Genomic DNA, 17,801 nt, shown 5'->3' with positions numbered 1-17,801 from the left:
AAAAAAAAAAAGATATCATAGACCACACTGTACAAACCATGTTACAGCTCTGGAATAAGGCTTCATGGCCAGTTGTCATGGTGCTATTGTCAGTCACCTGTAATTTTCTTGGGGCCTCACTCTGGAATCAACCCCACCATCTGCAAACCTCACCAGTTGTTTGGAAGGAGTTTAAAACTTTCAGGTAATCCCTGGACAATTTTGTTTTAAGTCCAGGAAAAGCAGCAGCGAGGAAAGAAAAAAAAAACATTCCGTTTTTTTCCTGTATCCGGCAATGCTGGGAAACCCCTCCCTTTCTGTAAAGGATCTACAGGCCATGGATGCAGGAAAACACGGTGGGAAAGGGGATGTTTCATTGCTGTACGGGGTGCTGCGGAGCCAGAGCACAGGCCAGGGCCAGTCAAGGAAATTCCCAACGTACCTTGATGCTGTACCGTGAAAAAAGCAGCAAGCCCTGGAGTAAATTCCCCCATCCCTGCCCCATGGGGGACAGCGTAACCCCAGGATGCTGAGGATCCATGTGGTGGAAAGATGGAGGAAGAGGGGCAGGATGCTGGACTGGGGAGCAGTGTGGCTTACCCGGACCCACATGTGGGGCTGGCATCGACCTTGGCAGCAACTGCAGCTCCCTCCTGGGACCGACCCACAGCAACCTCCCTGTCCCTGTGCTCTAAAGGGCTGCAGTAAGTGAGGTGGAAGGGATGAGGATGACCCAAACACCATCTCTGCCCCGGCAAAATCAAGGTGGCACCACTCAGAGGAGTAGGTGCCAGTGTTGAGGTGAGGTGGATCTAGCACAGCACACTGCAACACTCCTCAGCGCATCGGGGATGTGCCAGAGAGGGACAGGAGAGATTAACACAGGGAAAATAATAATGGATTAATAAATAGCACCACCACTGTGCAGCTCAGGAGATACCCGACAGCAGCAGGCAGGGAGGAGGCAGCCCATGTTTGGTCCTTGCCCCCAGCATGGGGTGCAGAAGAGGGAACACGGGGTGCTGGCTCCTGGTGCATCCCAGGTCAGGGGTCTGTGGCCTCGGGGGTGTTTGCCCAAACGCTGATGGCTCCAGGTCCCTGCTGGGGCTCAGGGCGAGAGGGACTTGCTAAAGCCCCCCCCCAGCAACTTCCATCAGGACTTAAGGACTTCAAAACACCCTTAACACACCCCAGCAGCCCCAGGGTGCCCGACTGCAGCCACAGATTTTATTGTTTAGTAACAAGCTCACCACACCAGCAAGCCAGGACACGGGTGGATGGTACATGAATACATATCTGTAGTAGTTACACAGACTGAGATTTGTACAGCTTTTGTACAGAAGAAGAAATAAAATGAATCAAATAACAAAATAGACATTAGCCGTCAAACTTTTTTTTATATCATACTAACAAAATCTGATAGCCAAAAAATGACTAAGCTACAAAATTGTAATACATACTGTACGGGTAAAAGGTTATCATCCATTTATACATCTAGTATCATCTTTATTCTGGTAACTTACATGAGGCCTATAGGATCTTAGTGTATTAATAACTCCCTACAAGATAGTGTTGAGCTGCTAAAGCTGCCGAACAACGGAGTATGGGAATTTTTGTTAAGACTTTTATAGTGTCATTTGCATCGTTTCGTTTTAATGAAACCCTCATGCATCTCCTACTGCAAGCCAGAGGAACTGCTGGTGGCTGGGGAGAGGCGAGAGCTGTAAAGCCTGGGCTGGTATCGCGGCACCGGCACGGTGCTGCCCCTGGCTCCAGCTCTCTGGACGCCGCAGGAAGGATAAAGCTGAAATCACCAACCACATCCGATTCCTTTCCCTTTGGTCTAGAGGGTCAGAAATCACTAAACATGGAGCAGTCTCTATTCCAAAGACTTTTTTCACTGTGTAACGTCTCGGCTGTCAGCAGAACAGCATCGCCCACCACTGGGGTAGCGCAGCTGGCCGGGGGGGGCTGGCCTCACGGGCAGGCTGCCAGTCCTGCCCTGGGCCCCGGGGGCTCCAGCAGCACGTGAGCTCCTGCTCCCCACCCTGGTGCTCTGAGGCACGATGCTCGGGACTCGGCTCCAGAGGCAAAGCCAGCATGGCACGCAGGAGCTGGGAGAGGGGCTGGTAAGGACACAGCCCCCCCCAGACCAGCTCTCAGGGATCGAGCAAGGATGAAGCCAAAGGGGGAGTGAAGGCACAAACAGGAACCAGCCCCTGACCAACAACAGGAGATGGGTGCATCAGTGCTCCAATGCCCTTGAAAATGTCCCCCGAAGAACCAAGCCAGTAAGACCAAATATCGTGAAGTACTTTATACACCACCACAAAGGCAAAAATAGCACTTAAACTTACAAATAAATAGAGGGGCTGGGGAATCTCCTCCTTGTCCTTTCCAAGTTTGTCCCTAGTTTGGTCTCTTACAACCTCAGAAGGGCAGCCAGAGGCAGGTGCCCTTGGGAAGCCTGTGCCAGTTTTGGAGAGTGAGGATGTGGCTGGTGTCCAAACCCCCTCCCGGCCACTTCAGAGGGTTGAGCTGAAACCCTGACAGTGTGTGACAGCACATCTGCTGGCACTGTAGTCAGTCCTGTTTGGGGAGCAGCTCCCATGGACCTGCACCCAAAAGCAGGTGGGGACACAGGGGCCTGGCTTTGCTCTGCCACCCATTTCGGTAGAGTCCTGCAACACAGAGACCACAGAGCCTCTGCAGAAAGCCAAGTGCTGCCAGCTCCTGGCTGATCCTTAGGGACCAGCACAGCTATTTACAGCCAGAGGAGACCATCAGCACTGACTTTAAACCTGCTCTGGCCTATGTGCTGCTGTTCTGCACCGCCACCAGAACTGACCAGGAAGAGTCACAGGTCTGAGCCGCTCACAGGGGATGGTCCCTGGGAGGAGACAGGAGGAGAGACTCCTCCAGCCTGAACCACTGCCATCTGACAACTTCAGATCTGATTAACAGAACCAAATACAAGGTCCCCATAACCATTCCTAGGGGATCCTGCCCTGTGCAGAGCCAGAGGTTCATCAAGGCAGGCAGAAAATGCACACATCTTTTCTCTGTAGACAAAGGCCACAAGTCACTAGAAGACCTATCAGGGAAAATAAGTTACAAACCAGAATGGGCTCTCCCACCTGGAGGTGCCCATGAAGCCCTGGGCCTGGAGACAGGCGGCACTGCAAGCAGATCTCTGACAGCTCCACTCAAGGCAGTAGCAGCTGCAGGAGTGACTTCATAGACCATCCAGACAACAGGAGAGCGATGGGAAACACCAGCCCTAAATTCTTAAAAATAGCAGCTCCCAGTGAGGTATCACTTTCACAGGCTGTAACAACGAACACTCCCTCTGGGACTCTCCTAAATCACTTAGGAGATGAATACATCAACTAGGAGGATTCTGGAGACCACTCCTATGATCCCTTGGGAAAGCCCCAGAGCTAGGCAGAGATGTGGCAATCTTTCTGGTGATTAGTAAGAGCTGAAAAAACTTCTGCAAGACAGGATGGATCCCACTTGAATTATCTCTAGCCAGTTAGACCCCAAGCTCTGGCTCCCCCTGCCATGCACCAGATTTAAGCTCTGTTTTCTGACCTGATTTACTCCCCTGACGTCACCTTCCTCCCTCTTCCTCCCTTTGAACAGAGGGAGAATACCAATCCTGCATCAAGTGAGCAGGGTCCAGTATTATATCATAGCCCAGATTCAGCAACATCCTCCTCATGGCAGAATTACAGCCGCAAAGCCCAAGCCTTTCCCAGGTTGCTTCTGACTGCCCATTCTTCAAGGAAGTAGGACTCTGGAAACCCATTATGAAAAACTAACACAAGTTTGTAGGAAAGCAGGGCAAAAAGGAGTGCAGCTGACATGCTGTGATGTTCATCTGCTGTGGCCTGGCTCACATCTCCTCTCTGTGGTCTCTTCTGTCTTACCCTCTTTCACAGATGCCCCATCGTAACACAAGAGCTTCTGAAGACTGGAGTCAGGCACTAACTAGGGGAAGCTGGGTAAAATATTGCTGTGACTCTTCCCTGTGGTACTGAACAGTAAATCTGAACTGGACTCTGACATCTTTAAGAGCTTACTGTCCCCTTCCTCCACCCTAATGTACCTTGGGAGCTGTGGTGCAAAGTTAAAGAGAAGAGTAAAGCCTTCAGAAGGAGGAATAAGACCTTTTGCCTGGGCCTGCCCTGCTGTGTACGGACACAAGAGCTGTGTGGGCTCCAGTCTTGGACTCTGCTCCAAATGCTCGTGCTCAGGTCACACACAGAGGATTGCTGTACCCCTCAAATACAGACAGCCACTACTGCAGGAATGCTCACAGTAGCACCTTCGCCTCCTCATTCCTGGTAGTAGGTGGTGGGCATCATACTAAAGGGCCAAGGATAGCTCTGCAGAATGGCCAGGCAATCCCCAATTAGCTGTTAAATTAAACAGGCAAGGAGAGAACCATCTCCTCAAGGCATCTGTCCCACACTAACTGCAGCCAGGATAGAGCTCTCAGGCCAGCGATGCCGAGATCCAGCTGCCTGTGGAGTCCTATGCTCCAAAAAGACCCCATAAAACACACACAAGTGAGGGGGACCAGGCCGGGCAGCCTGGATGTGGCCCAGGGCACCAGCAGGCCTGCTCAGCAATCCCTCTGCACCAAGCGTAGCTGTCCCCAAACTCAGAGCCACCACAGCTCCTTCCCCAGACAGCAGTGGGTGAGAAACAGAATAAATAGCCCTCTGAAATCAGATTATTTCCCACAACATGCTATGACACAATACTAAGTGCAGCCTCCGTGCTCTAGAACAACGATGTCTTCTACAAGGTGAGGAGGGAAACACGTCCCCACGCCCTGCCTTCCTCAGACTACACATGCCAGCGTGAACAGTCAGCTCAGAAGATTTCACTCGCTTGTGCAGGTCTTCCAGACACCAGGGTGGGTGGAAGGGGAGGGACAGCTCACGTGGGAAATGCAGCCTCTGGGCACATGCTTTGGAGTTGAACACCACAAGCAAATCCCTCTAGAGCTCCTGTGAGTTACTGGGACTTGCTGACACTTCAGCCACCAGTCGGGGTGGCTGTTGTCCAGATCATGTCAGCTGGTGGGACAAGAGCAGCTCAAGCAATACAAATTCCACAGTCAAAACCAATACAAGTAAGAAACCAAACCCAGAGAGACCTTTCTGCTCCCTCCTGGAACAATGGCTGTCTTGGAAAACTGGACTCCAGGATTGTCCTGATTACATCAGTTAGTATATTATAAACATTGTCCTGCTTTAAAGTGAAAATACTGTGTCTGGTCTTTTGGAGGTGCTAAAGCCAGATGTAGTATTATTTTTCCTGACTGTGCACAGGAGCTGATACTGATGCAAAATGATCCTCTTCACCTCTTCTCTATCAGAGCTTCTCCTGGAAGAAAAGGGACCTTGTCAGGCAAAACGAGGGCAAGTACAGAGGTCTTTTTATAGAAAAGGAGACCGAGGCACGGAGTGGAATGACACCAGCCCTGCCACATCCTGACCCCCCCTCTCTTCCCATTAAGTCACACTGCCTCTTCCTCTGACTGCCTCTTCCATCCTGCCTGTGAGGAGAGGAAGCCTGAGGCTACAGGTCTTGCCCCACATTACGAAAACCATAAGAGACCAGGACAGCACATCCCACACACACCACCCATGTAAAAGGGAGAGCTGAGATCTGAGACCGAGCAAGTTCTGGCTGGGGCTGCCAGGAAAAGTCATACAGGCACTGAGGGGAAATTCCCTTCCCGCTGCTTCTCCCAGAGCAAGCACTCATTGCACCTCCATGTGCATCTCACTGGCACCTTCCTGATGGCTTCAAGTGTTCTAATGGTAAGGTGAAGTTCCCACCATGCTTGGGAACTGGAATTGTGCAAAGTCCCTTGGCTTTCGCTGTGGGAGTGACACAGTCAAGTTTTGCTGGCAGAACTGCCTCCATCCAAGAGCTGTTCCCAGCACAGGAAGCAAGAAATCAAATGAAGTAGTCACTGTTTTGAACAACATTCTACTTAACTTACCTCTTGCTTGTGGGATTTATCCTGCTGGTGAATCCCGTTAGCAGACCCAGAATTTCCAACAGTCTGCAATGGAGAATGGATGATACTTACTGGAGAGGGACACGTAGACAAAACCAGTAGTCTCCAAGTGCTGAAGTCTGGCAGGACTGCCATCTCCTTCCTTAGCAGCCCTCTCCACACCAGGAAAGGAGAATGCAAAAATCCCACCCCACTTTTGGCAAGAAGCTTCCTGCCCTCTGCACCCCAGCCCAATACCCACATGCCAGATTGCATCCTTCCCAGCCTCAAAACATCCCCAGAGCTCCTTAAGGACACAGACCCACTCTTCGCTTCAGACTCTTAAATCCTGATAAACAAACCTTCAGCCAAGGGCAGCGTTAGCTACAAAACACGGCCCAGTGAACATCCCAGCAGTGAAAAGGACATTTGCCATTCCCCATTTCCTGTCTCTGGGGACAAGTCTGGTAGCCAGGACAGGCTGTTCTATCTTTAGAAAGCACAAGAACTTTTAAACATTTATAATGTTTCTTTAGCAGGGATAATATAGAGCCCTTCAGCTTCAAAATGACAATACAACTAGCACAGACTACAGAAGAAAGCTGCAGCCTGAAGTCACAGTATGCCAGATGTCAAGACGGGTCTTGATAATTAGATTCACAGTTGTTGGTGAATTGCTGATGGCAGCAAAAACAGATATTATGGGGAGACAAAACTGCAAGGTTTAAAAGTCATCATTAGAGGAACCCTGCTACCCAGCTTCCATTCTTACCATGACCATGAAAGGTGCATAATCAACCCTACAGGACAGAGGTTTAGTTTGGGAAGGAAAAAAAACCCCACCGAACTCTGCTTTGAGAGCCTGACTTGTTTGCCAGGCAGCAAATCCCACCTGGATGGATGGCAAGAATAGTGCTGCTGTAGCGACACATCCTTGGGGTCTGCACCCACAAAAATAGGCAGTTCAGACCTTGCGTGAGGCAATATATCCTGCCCTGGCTGCAGCACACCCAGTCTGAGCACTAAGCAGCTACCAGATACCAGGAATTAGGTTTGAAATTTGGTCTTAGTATGTGGTCATGATAATGAACAAAGTGGTGCAATTCACTTGAAATTAAATAACAAAGCTCCCAGAGCAATCAGTGCAAATTCTCCAAGAAAAGGCCTGAGTGGCAAATCCTTGTCATTTCCTGCAAAGCTGTGAGATCAGGGTCTCCCAAGACATGGAGAAGGCAAAGATCCTCTTCCTCTATTACAGGAGAAATACTCTGCAGCTGCAGGCACAGAAAGAGCAAGGCAGCAATTACGCAATGATGAGATGAAGACACAGTGCCATCACAGTCCCCCCACTCCTGCATCTCCTTGTCCAACAGCAAGGCCAGCCACGCACCCCAAGGGCTGCAGAGCATGGGGGCTGACTAAGCAGCAGCTTGTGGCAATTGGAGATTTCCTTCTCGAGCGTGCTGCAAAGTGAAGGCTTTACAGACAAAGGGAGCGCGATGCCAAGGCAGATCCTGGGCAACAGCTGCAGCTGTCAGAGAGGAGATGGGAGGTCAGAAGGTAGTGCAGAATGGGTCACAGCAGGAAGGGGGCTTCTGGGGAAGAACCATCACTTCCCTGACTATTGCACCAAGGTCTCTTTAGGCCAGCAATGTCCTCAGGCTCAGCCTGAAAGCCCCGGTTAACAACTCCCCTTCACAAGGGGAAGGATGAACAGATACCACACCAAAGCTAGGGAGCTTTGATCCAGCCTTCCTTGTAACTAGGCACTTGAAAATCTGACATCAATAGAAGTTTGAAGCCTAGCTTCCCACAATAATCCTCCCTCTGTCTCTCAGCACCACGGTTTGTAGTTGAAGGCATAAGACTATCTTGTCGTATCTCTATGATGCTTTCATGCTTAAGAAACGAAGTAATACCAGGGATAGATTAGCTGACCTCATAAGGTCCATTCCAACTCACTTTATGTAAGATTAGTTATTTTCTACGGTTGGGGAAGAAATAACAACCACCTGCACCACCTCTGGAGACAGGAATGTGAAAGGGAAGATTTCCTTTTCTCAAGGGGCTTAGCACTAAGGCAAATGGAGAATAACTTTCCCCACCCCTCCCATTGCTTTTAACAGATAAGGTTGTCATGATGCATTTTCATTTGACACGTAGCAATTACAGTAGAAGCTAAAGTCACTCTGGAGGTACTGACAGGATTATAGTGTGTCTTGGACTGCCACAAACTTGTCATCTCGACTACAGCTGCCCTGTCTGGTGCTGGCAGACGGCTGCTGCCGCTGCACTGCGGGATATAATGAGACTTGCCTGCAACACACAGATGCTCAGCTGAGCCAGCAAAGCTTTCAGGGCTGCAATTTTTACTGTGCACCCTCCTCCTGACTGCCTCCCTGCAAGACTACTGCAATGCAAACAGCAATTTGGTGTATCTGCAAAATGCAGAAGACAGTGTCACGGGAGGCGAAGACTTGATACCCCCCAGATTACCTACCACAACAGATCTGCATCAGGGAAAACAAGCTCTCTGCCCATTCTCTGTGTCTAGTGGCTTGTTCTGTACTATCCTAAGGAGTCTGCTTGAATGTGAATTGTAGCTCATTATTGCAAGAGAAATAAATTTTTCAGCTAAGAATTTAAATGAGCAAGTATGAATGGAGCACTGGTGCATCTGGGCACTGAAACCCACAAACGTAGTTGCAAACACAAGAGAAAATACAGCTAGAATAGCAATAAAGGATGTGAAGCACAAAGCTTGGCACAAGGGTCACTCTGCAGGAGGAATCAGTCAGGGCTTAAACACCACAGGTATGAGATGGAACAAGCCAAATGTGGAGAGTCAAGTTATTTACAGCCTTCAGTTAACAAAGAAGGATGCAAGACAAACAAGAGAAGCAGTTTTGCTTTTGTCAGAAGAAACAAATGGAGACCAGAGGAAGTTGGGAAGGGAAGACAGTAAATGGAACGGGAACATTCATGGTCCATTAGCAAACCCAGATTGGATACAGATGCCTCCAGGACCTGGTAGGAGAAATGGAAAATGTTTTCCCAAAGTCACCTCCCAAGTTTCTGCTTAAGGACTGCAAGGAAATAAACCTCTCAAACAAAAGGGATGGCATAAACTCTCAGTTTTTGTATTACAAAGTACCTGTACTGCAAGGATATGCAGCCACACATCACTGCACACAAAGAACAGTTACTCACACTGCAACCTTCCCCAAAACACCACATTTAGCAACCATTCTTGCAGAGCACAAAAGGATCTGTAATTACCAGCTAGCAAGGCTTTTCTTAGCTTTAAGCTACATCTGACAGAACAAAGTCTTGCCAGGCTGTTTCCAGCAGAGAGAAAGGGACCCAGCTGACTGCATTACCCCCCCTACAGCCACAGCACAGGGCAAGGTCCCAGGAGGTTGCTCACCACAAATGACCACTGGGGGCTGAGTGACCTGGGAACTGATTGTTGATACCTGTGTTTTCTCAGAGGAGAGCCTCATCGCTTCCATGAGCTTCTCCATCTGGTGGCCCTGCTCCAGCGCGTTGCGCAGCACATCCTCCGTGCTGACCAGCCGGTGCTGCAGCCGGATCACTTCCGACTCTGACGAGGGGTCGATCAGGGAATATCGCCGCTGATCCGTTACTGATTTTTCCTTGTCCTTACACAGCAAAGGAAAAATAGGAACACGTTAGTTTAAAGGCAGTAACTACAGAAACTAAGTGAAGTAGAAATCCACAGCAACTCACTGTTGTAACTACGTTTTGATATCAACAGCAGGTGGAGTCAGAGCACAACTCTGAAGGCAATCATATCAAGTGCAATCAACAGCAGCTCCAATTTGTTCCCAGCAGAGTTCAAATAAATTATTCACATTTCAACCACTGGGGGACACTGAAGCACACAGGATTTAGAGGACACTACTTATTCCTAGATCAGAGAATGTGTACAACAACGTGGGGTAGCTGACCAATCTTCAGTTTCTCTCACAAATTTTAGCTCTATTTAGTTATGGATCTAAATCCTGTGGGAACAGAGAAATGCTAGAGAAGGACACATGGACATTTTTGCTGCTTAATGAGGTGCCACTAAGCCAGGCCACAGCTCACAGGGGCTGTTAAGGAAGTTCCCATCAGATGCTCAGTAGCACAAAAGAAAGCATGAAGACTTGGAGCAAGGGTGAAAGGCTAGAACCCCGCCATGAGCAGCACAGAGCCCTCCAGCCCCCAGGCCAAGGCCAGGAGGGGTTTTGGTGCCCTCACCAGCACAACCAGTTTCTCTCGAAGCCCCTTGATGTCATCTTTGAGCTTCTGCTCCTTCAGCCGCCACTCGGCTTTGTGCACTTCCCGGCTTAGGTCCCTCTCTGGCCCAGGCGAGTGCCGGTTTGCCTCCAGTAACAACGCTCTCAGCTCGTTCAGGCTCCTGGAAGCAGCATCATGAAAAGGTGAAAACATTTCTGGAGCTCACACATCACTGGAGTCCAGTGAAGCTCCCTCCCACCTTTGCTACAGATTCAAGGAAAGGCCAGCGAGCAAACCTCACCCAACTCCCAGCACTGTGGGGGCTTCAGATCTCCTGTCCTCCCCACTGCGCCAGCTTTAAAGAGACTGGGACCTGCACCCCATTTCAGAGCGGGGCAGTGGCCAGCTTAGCTGGCTTGTAGATCACTTAAGTCAGCATCTCGAAGCTCCTGGCAGGCAGTGAAAGGGCAGTCCCTTAGATAATTCACAGCCCCTAATTTTAACCAAATTCCTACATTAGCATCTCTAAAGAACAGGAAAGCTAGGGCTGGACTTCAACAATTCAGTCTCTAGGTTTCTTTTGGTGGTAAATTACAGCACCCTGAACAAACATGAAGACACACAGAGCGCCCTGTCTCCACCTCTGTCCTTCAGACCTGCAGACTGACCTTTCCTTCTTGAGCAGCTCCTGGCTAATCAGGACCAGTTGCCCTGAAGCATCATGTGTTTTCTTGGTCAAGGATTCCAGTTCACCTTCCAGCCTCTTCTTTTCTTTTAACAGCGAATCAGCCTTCTTTTCTACTGTTTTGTATTTATTTTCCAGAGCTATGAGAAGCAGAGGACACAGGGAGAAGAAAGGTCACTTAATCCTTTATTTATATTCCTGCTTTTTGCCTTTTCCCAGTTCCCACTCCTAACAGCACAGACGTGGCTAGCTCTGGATCTGGCCCTCTTTAAGGGGGGGGGAAATCTCAGAAACAACACACCCAGCTCCATTTACTTCCGCCTCTTTCAGCTTTTGACATGCAGTGAGCCCAAACCCTCCCTCACAGGATACAAGTATCTTCTACAGTCTTTGCGCTCAACTCCTGAAAAGAGACTGAAAGTCCTGAACCAATTTTTACCAATTATATTCATTAAAATACAGTGTCACGTTTTATACCAGCCCATTTTGGTACCTGGGTCCTTGTTTAACACCAGTAGAGAAGACAAGCAGGGAAATACCTAGTTCCCACCAGCACTGGATTAGGGAAACTTACCACTTACTTGGGCCCTTAGAGTTTCAGTCTGGGACACCAGTGATGACACCTCTTTGTCTCTTTTACTCAACTTGTCTTGGAGATCTGTGTGAGAATGAAAAGATAAAGATTAGAAGCCTGGGAAATGCTCTTGCAAATCAGGAAGGTGTCAAGTGCACAGCACAGGTCAGTGTGACAGGGACGTGGTGGTGGTACCCTCCATGGGCAGAGAAGCAGCAGGAGACAGCTAACAGGTACCTCTCACTGCATCTCACCACCATCCAGGCATTAGGAGGCAGGATACACAGCTGGGAAGCCACATCAGACAGGTTTAATAAAGCAACCACAAGGAGTGGGGGGAAAAAGGGAATGAAGACATTAATAAAAACCACAGAAAGGAACTTTCAGCACATTTTTTGTGTTACCTCCTACACTGGAAGTCAGAGACAGTTTTAAAAGACATGTTTTCTGGAACTGACGCATTTCCACACTCAGAGCTGTAGATCTCAAGTACAGTGCTTTTGTGGCTCAAGTCTTAACTGGTGGGTTTTAGTACATCTCTGTATGACTTATTCAGTGTGGAAACAACACACACAGACCAAGTGGCCATTTTAAGAGCAGTGGCTGTTGGACCTGGTTTTGCTCTGCCCTTACTAGGCAGGAATTACCTGCCCATCAGCATACAACATGGTATAACATACCTGTAATCCTGTACCTGCAAAGACAGTGCTAAGGCCAACTGACAGTGCCTAGCTAGCACTAAGGGCAGATGGAAATAGGATAAAACACCTCTCTGAATCCACAAACAGCTGGAGGCACACTCAAACTAAACCAAGTTTCTACTGAGTGGAGTTTAGGCCAGTAAAAGTCCTCAGTAACCTCCATTTAGGCTGCTACATCTCAGAAGGATTTTAACAAGGGCTTTTCAGAGAACAGACTCCTTAGAGGTGAATAATTGAGAAAAAACTATGCCACCATAAGCCAAATGCCATTCAAAAAGGGAGGTGGCACATTAGTTATTTAGAAATCCCCTTTGTGATCCACACTGATAATGTTTTCTGCTAAAAAAACCCACCAAACCCCAACCTGTAGGAAGAATGAGGAAATACGAGTTTCCTGGGAATAAGCAAGGGAAGATGTGATCTGGAAGCACCTTCAGTGTCTTGGAGCTGCCCTGAATCCTTCAGACACCCAAAAGCGTATGCCACACACAGTGATGTGAGAGAGACCACCTAGGCCATCCAGCTCCAGTCTTGCAGGTCTGCTCTTTCTCAGATGAGGGATTACGTTTTATTCTCTTTATGAGAGAGACCGAGTACAATTCAGTTTCAAAGATACTTTAAACAAATTTTCCAAGTGCATAAATTCTGTTTTGTTAAAAGGATGATTTGATTTATAGTAATCTTAATAATAAGAAAGTAACCCCTGTTATTTTAAGCCAGTTACATTAATATCTACTGTTAGCAGTCCTCTCCTATGAACAAATTACATTTAACATCTGGATTTTACCTGCTGTAAAAATTAGTGATGGGATGGAAGTGCGCCCATTTCCCCAGATCTGCCTCCAACATGCACCATCTGCACAGTGAGCGTGTAACAAGTAAAAACATCCACCCCTGCATACACTCAGCCAGATAAGAAGTAAAAAAAAAAAGCCAGATAACAAATGCCATCCAGCAAAACCTGAGAGATGAAACAGCTTCCTAAGCCCTTCCACACAGCCCTCCCTACAAGAGCAGAAAGTTAGAGGAAGGGAAGGCAGATGAGTCACTAGACCAGGGTGTTCCAGGAAAAAACGATAAAATTTTATACCTTCCATAGTCTGCTTCATCTTTATCTTTTCTTCTGAAATATCGTTAGTTTCAATCATCTGAAATAGATGTAAAATATGCTATGTAAAACAACCCTTTATCCAAAGATTCAAAGCAAAGTTACCAACTATAAAGCCCCATTCAAAGCAGAAGTGTATCCAGTGCCCAAGTTATGATGTTTTAAATTCTTCCTGAGAGGGAAACAAAGGCTTCTGAGGAGTCATTTCTACAGCTGGGTACTACTGAAGGCTAACCAGTACCATCTGCGAGTGCCCACACACAACAGGCAGCGGAGCACAACAGCAAGATTCACCCAGGAGGGAAGAGAGACCAGGCTTTACCCACAAGCTCTGGTTCCAGCTTTCACAGAGTCAGGGTTTGGGCAGAGTGATGGAAGAGTCTCCTTTGGACCAGTCTCTTGTTGTTAATCACGGCAAATATTCACTTGCAAATGCCCTTTAGCATTCAGCCTGAGACCTATCAGACAAGTTCCACAACTTCTGAAGAATCTAACTGCTCACAGTTATAAAAACAGTAATAAAACACTGATAAAATACTAATTACTAGAGAATGAATACATTAATAAAAATTATAAAAAGAAAATGCTGGTCCATAGAGAGGATTCTACCTTTTCCCCATCCTCTTTTGCCTATACTGCAATGAAAAAACAGAGACTGCAGAGCTCACGGCCAAGCTTTCCATTTCAGAGGCCAAAACTCAGCCCTTCAAGCCTCTTCATACCCAGCAGCCTTCGGTGGGACCTTAGCACATGCCCCACATCAGTTGCTGTGACCACCACAGCTGAAAGCCCCCATGTCAGTCCCCAAGAGCTTGAGTGGGCTGTGGGATACTTCTCACAGAAGCAGGAGCACGTCCAGAGGGAAAATACACTGCCTGATGTACTTTTGGTATGAAAAAACTATTTTTAACTGCTCTTTGGAAGCTCAGTTGTGGTTCTCACTTGAAGGTCTAGGAAAGATGGTCACTAGAGATGTTTGTTTGTTTAAAATATTTGGATAGTTAATACTGCAGTCATGTTTAAAAATAGTTTGCTCTGTGATACTCAAAGGCCATGCATTTAGTCTTAACATCTTCCTGATTTTGATCAACATAGTTAAAATAATTATTTTGAGACTCCCTGGTTCTAATCCAGTATCAATATCCCCCAGAGCCCTCTCATTTATCTAAAGGGCTCTGGAACAAGCCTCCAGCTTTTTACATTCATTCCTGTTTGATTATTGGCTATAACGTGAATTTTTTCCAGGGCCCTGGGTGTACAGACTGTCTGTAGCAGATGAAACATGTTGAGCAACCCTTGAAACACCATTAATGGTGTAGATTCCTCCTTAGGCTTTTGCCTCTCCTGTCCCATGCACCTTTTTGCAGCCATGAAGCTCTGACTTGGCCAACAGCAATTCATGGGCTTGACTTTGCTGCCTAGAGGTGCAACTGATATCAGTGGGGCTGTTCACGCTGGCAAATTAAAACACAGACACTGTACTCACTTCACTGAGCCAAGTTAGCCTGGAACATCGCTAACGATGAGTATTCTTAAAATGTGCACGTTTCACAGCTTATTTTCATTTTCTGCATCCCCACAGGGACAAGTTGTAAGTTTGGATTTTGCATGAGAAACGAGCAAAAACCCAACACAAACAGGGGTCGAGCCTAGAGCCATGAGTAGCCATCTCCCTCCCCTCACTCTAGTGCAAAGCCAGCCCCGTGTCCCTGTGCTGTGCACAAAGGCAGGATGGCATTCTGTCACAAACAGTCATAAAAAAAAAAAAGGGAGGATGACTTAAAGACATAAAGGCCACAGAAAATTGACCTCTTCACATTATTACTGCTCTTATTCTAGCCTTCCCTCGGAGGCTCAGGACTCATGTTCAATCAAGCATTTTATTTCCCCAGCCTGGTGCCATTGTGACCCTTGCTAGCAGCTCTTCCACTATGATTTTTAAAGTCAACATTCCCCTGTCTCCTGTATATGCTGCAAAGCCTCCCCAGCTGCCTCCGCCACATTGCTGGCACACACCTCCCACCCAAGCCCATCAGTTCAGCCCCTAACGGGGGCGCTCTGACCATGCTACGCACTCTGTCTCAGCACGTGCAATGACTCTTCTTCCACCCTGTCCTCCACCCACCCCTAAAGGGCCTTCTCAGTAATACTAAGGCTGCTGCAGCTCCTTGTATTGCAAAAATGATGGCTTTTTCAGCTAAGGATGCTGCTTGCTCAGGATGAGAGCCGACCACTAACAAACTACGATAGCCCTATTCTGCTGCCACAGCTCTCGTGTGCCTTCAAGCCCAGATGTGGCCACTTGCTTCTCTTGACTCTTATTTCTTCTAATTGTGCCACTGTACTGGCTTTCAGGAGTGGGAAGACACCTTCAGCATGGGAGATGCAGTGTAGAAAAAGCACTATCAATGGAAGGTAAAAACGTTCAGATACTTTGAGGCATAAAAGCCTCAGAAAACTGCACAAGTTTGCAGCTGAGGGCTACTCCTAGGAAGGGTTACTAACAGTGATGATAAACAAGAAAAACAGCCCAGAAGTCATACATTTGCATGCTGAGAAGGATGCAGGGCCTCCATGGACTGCAGCTTGTTCTCTAAGACAAGCACTTTTTCCTGCAATCTGTGGATCTCCTGTTTGCTCTGGGCTTCTGTTTTCTGTAAAGTTTCATAGTCCAACATCTTCTTCTCAGCCAAAGAAATCTGCTCTTTCAAGAAAGCTATCGCTTGTGTCTGATCTTTATATTCACCATGAAGCTTCTCCAGTTCATGCACCCTCAGCTCAGCATCTCGACACTTGTCCTTCACATCTTGGAGCTCAAGAAGGTGCTGATTGCTTTTTGTTTCCAGTTGCATTTTCCAGTTGCTGTTGCTTTTTTCCACTTCATCTACAGCCTCCTGCAACTTCAGTTTGAGACTCTCTTTCTCCTTTATATGAACAGCCGTCTCAATGTCATGCTTTGCTTTCAGGTTCTCCAACTCAAGCTGGTGCTCCATCTTTATACTCTCCACCACTGCCTTCAGTTCCACAATCTCCTTGTGCTGGGTGTCAGGGCCTGTGTTCAATGTGGCTTTCAGGTCCTCCAGAGACTTCTGGTGGTCAGAAGCCAACGTGTCCAACTTGGACTTCCAGTTGTCCATGAGCCCCATGTTCTCATTAGTGGCTTGCTGAACTTTATGCTTTAGGTCAACGATTTCCTGTGAGTACTTCTCATTGACAGATTTCAGCTTCTCCATCTCCTGTTGGTACTTCTTTAATGTCTTCTCATACTTCTCCTTTAGCTGGCTGCTCTCCTTCTGATGCTCCTTGTTGGCAGACAGCAGTTGATCTCGTAGTCGAAGAGCCTCCGACTGCAAGCCAAGGTTATGCTCAGGGGTCTCTGCTTGGTGAGAACTCCTGAGGCACTGCCGAAGCTCGTCCACCTCGCTGCGCCTGAGGCTCAGCTCCTCCTCCAGCTGCAGGATTCTGGACTTCTCTGCTACCGTGGTTAACTGCAACATGATAGAAAAGACAAAGTCAGTCCCCGCCGCTCACTGCTGCAGCCTTCCTTTTACTAAGTGTGCCCCAGTGGAAGTAAATCCAGAGTACATTAGTCAAAGTTCAAATAAACAGGAAAAGAATACCCAGCACCTTCCAGTCTGAGTAGTTTTGCACCAGGGTAACCATCACTGGTAACTCTAGAAGTTATGTCTTTGTGCCAATTGCAATTTTTTTTTTTCTAATATGAACCTCTTGTTTTCCACAGAAAAACACACATCTTTAAAACAACCCTTGAAATTCGCTAGAGAGCAACAGTGGTTTATGAAAAATAATGTCCTGAAAGGGCATTATATTTCTAGACTAGGCATCTTGCCAGATGATGCACAGAGGAAATGTGACTGCACATGCAGGAATATCACAAGCATTGAAACCAGCGTTAAGCATATCATGTTTCCTTTATTGCTCAGCAATCCTCAGCCTACAGACCTCTCTTCTGCATCATAATTTGTTTACCCTGGTGTAAAAAGGAAAAAGGATTTTTACACGTGAGTACACGTTAGAGTTTATTAGCAAAGTAAAAATAACATAGAAGGCTAGAGGATGCAAAACAATAAATCTGGCCATGGTTAACGTTGAGCATAGGGGCTATGGATCAATGTCTTACCATCTGAATGTAACCTAACAGGGCTGAACTACCTGCTACTCACAGGGAGTTCAGGGTGCTGCAACTATGGATGGAGAAGAAGAGATCTGACTAGATGAGATACTAGAAAATGCAGAAGCAAGAAAACCAAGCCAAAACACAAGTGATCAATTCCATTTCATTTCAATTGTCATCCTCCCCATTAACTATCAGCCCAGGAGGCTGGATGGATTTTATTTCAGATAGGTACAGGGGCATTCAAACCATGTAGCCCTTTTTGAGAACCTCACATTTGTGTTTTCTATAATTCTAAAACCCACTGGTGAGAAGCAAGCTCACTGTAGCAAGTTTGTTGCTTCCCACACCACAT

The 17,801-nt window shown here is 47.5% G+C and overlaps 1 protein-coding gene across 4 annotated transcripts in view; it reads right to left on the bottom strand.

The window, feature by feature from the left end:
• Positions 1–17,801, bottom strand: part of CLIP2 (CAP-Gly domain containing linker protein 2) — an 81,299-nt gene continuing 63,498 nt past the window's right edge. For 3 of the 4 annotated variants that reach the window (XM_074923256.1, XM_074923255.1, XM_074923258.1), the window contains 8 exons: positions 15,855–16,799; positions 13,294–13,351; positions 11,503–11,586; positions 10,912–11,068; positions 10,265–10,424; positions 9,478–9,663; positions 6,005–6,067; positions 2–5,379 (listed from right to left, as the gene is read on the bottom strand). In XM_074923256.1, the coding sequence (XP_074779357.1) occupies positions 5,368–5,379; positions 6,005–6,067; positions 9,478–9,663; positions 10,265–10,424; positions 10,912–11,068; positions 11,503–11,586; positions 13,294–13,351; positions 15,855–16,799 (1,665 nt within the window). In that variant the 3' untranslated portion in view covers positions 2–5,367. Of the gene's footprint in view, positions 5,380–6,004; positions 6,068–9,477; positions 9,664–10,264; positions 10,425–10,911; positions 11,069–11,502; positions 11,587–13,293; positions 13,352–15,854; positions 16,800–17,801 lie in introns of all 4 variants that reach the window. The other variant, XM_074923257.1, reaches the window with a different exon arrangement.

Source organism: Athene noctua, chromosome 19 (assembly GCF_965140245.1).
Source record: "Athene noctua chromosome 19, bAthNoc1.hap1.1, whole genome shotgun sequence".
Taxonomy (NCBI): Eukaryota; Metazoa; Chordata; class Aves; order Strigiformes; family Strigidae; genus Athene; species Athene noctua.
The sequence above is the reverse complement of the archived record's forward strand: the minus strand, read 5'-3'. Positions and strand labels throughout refer to the sequence as shown.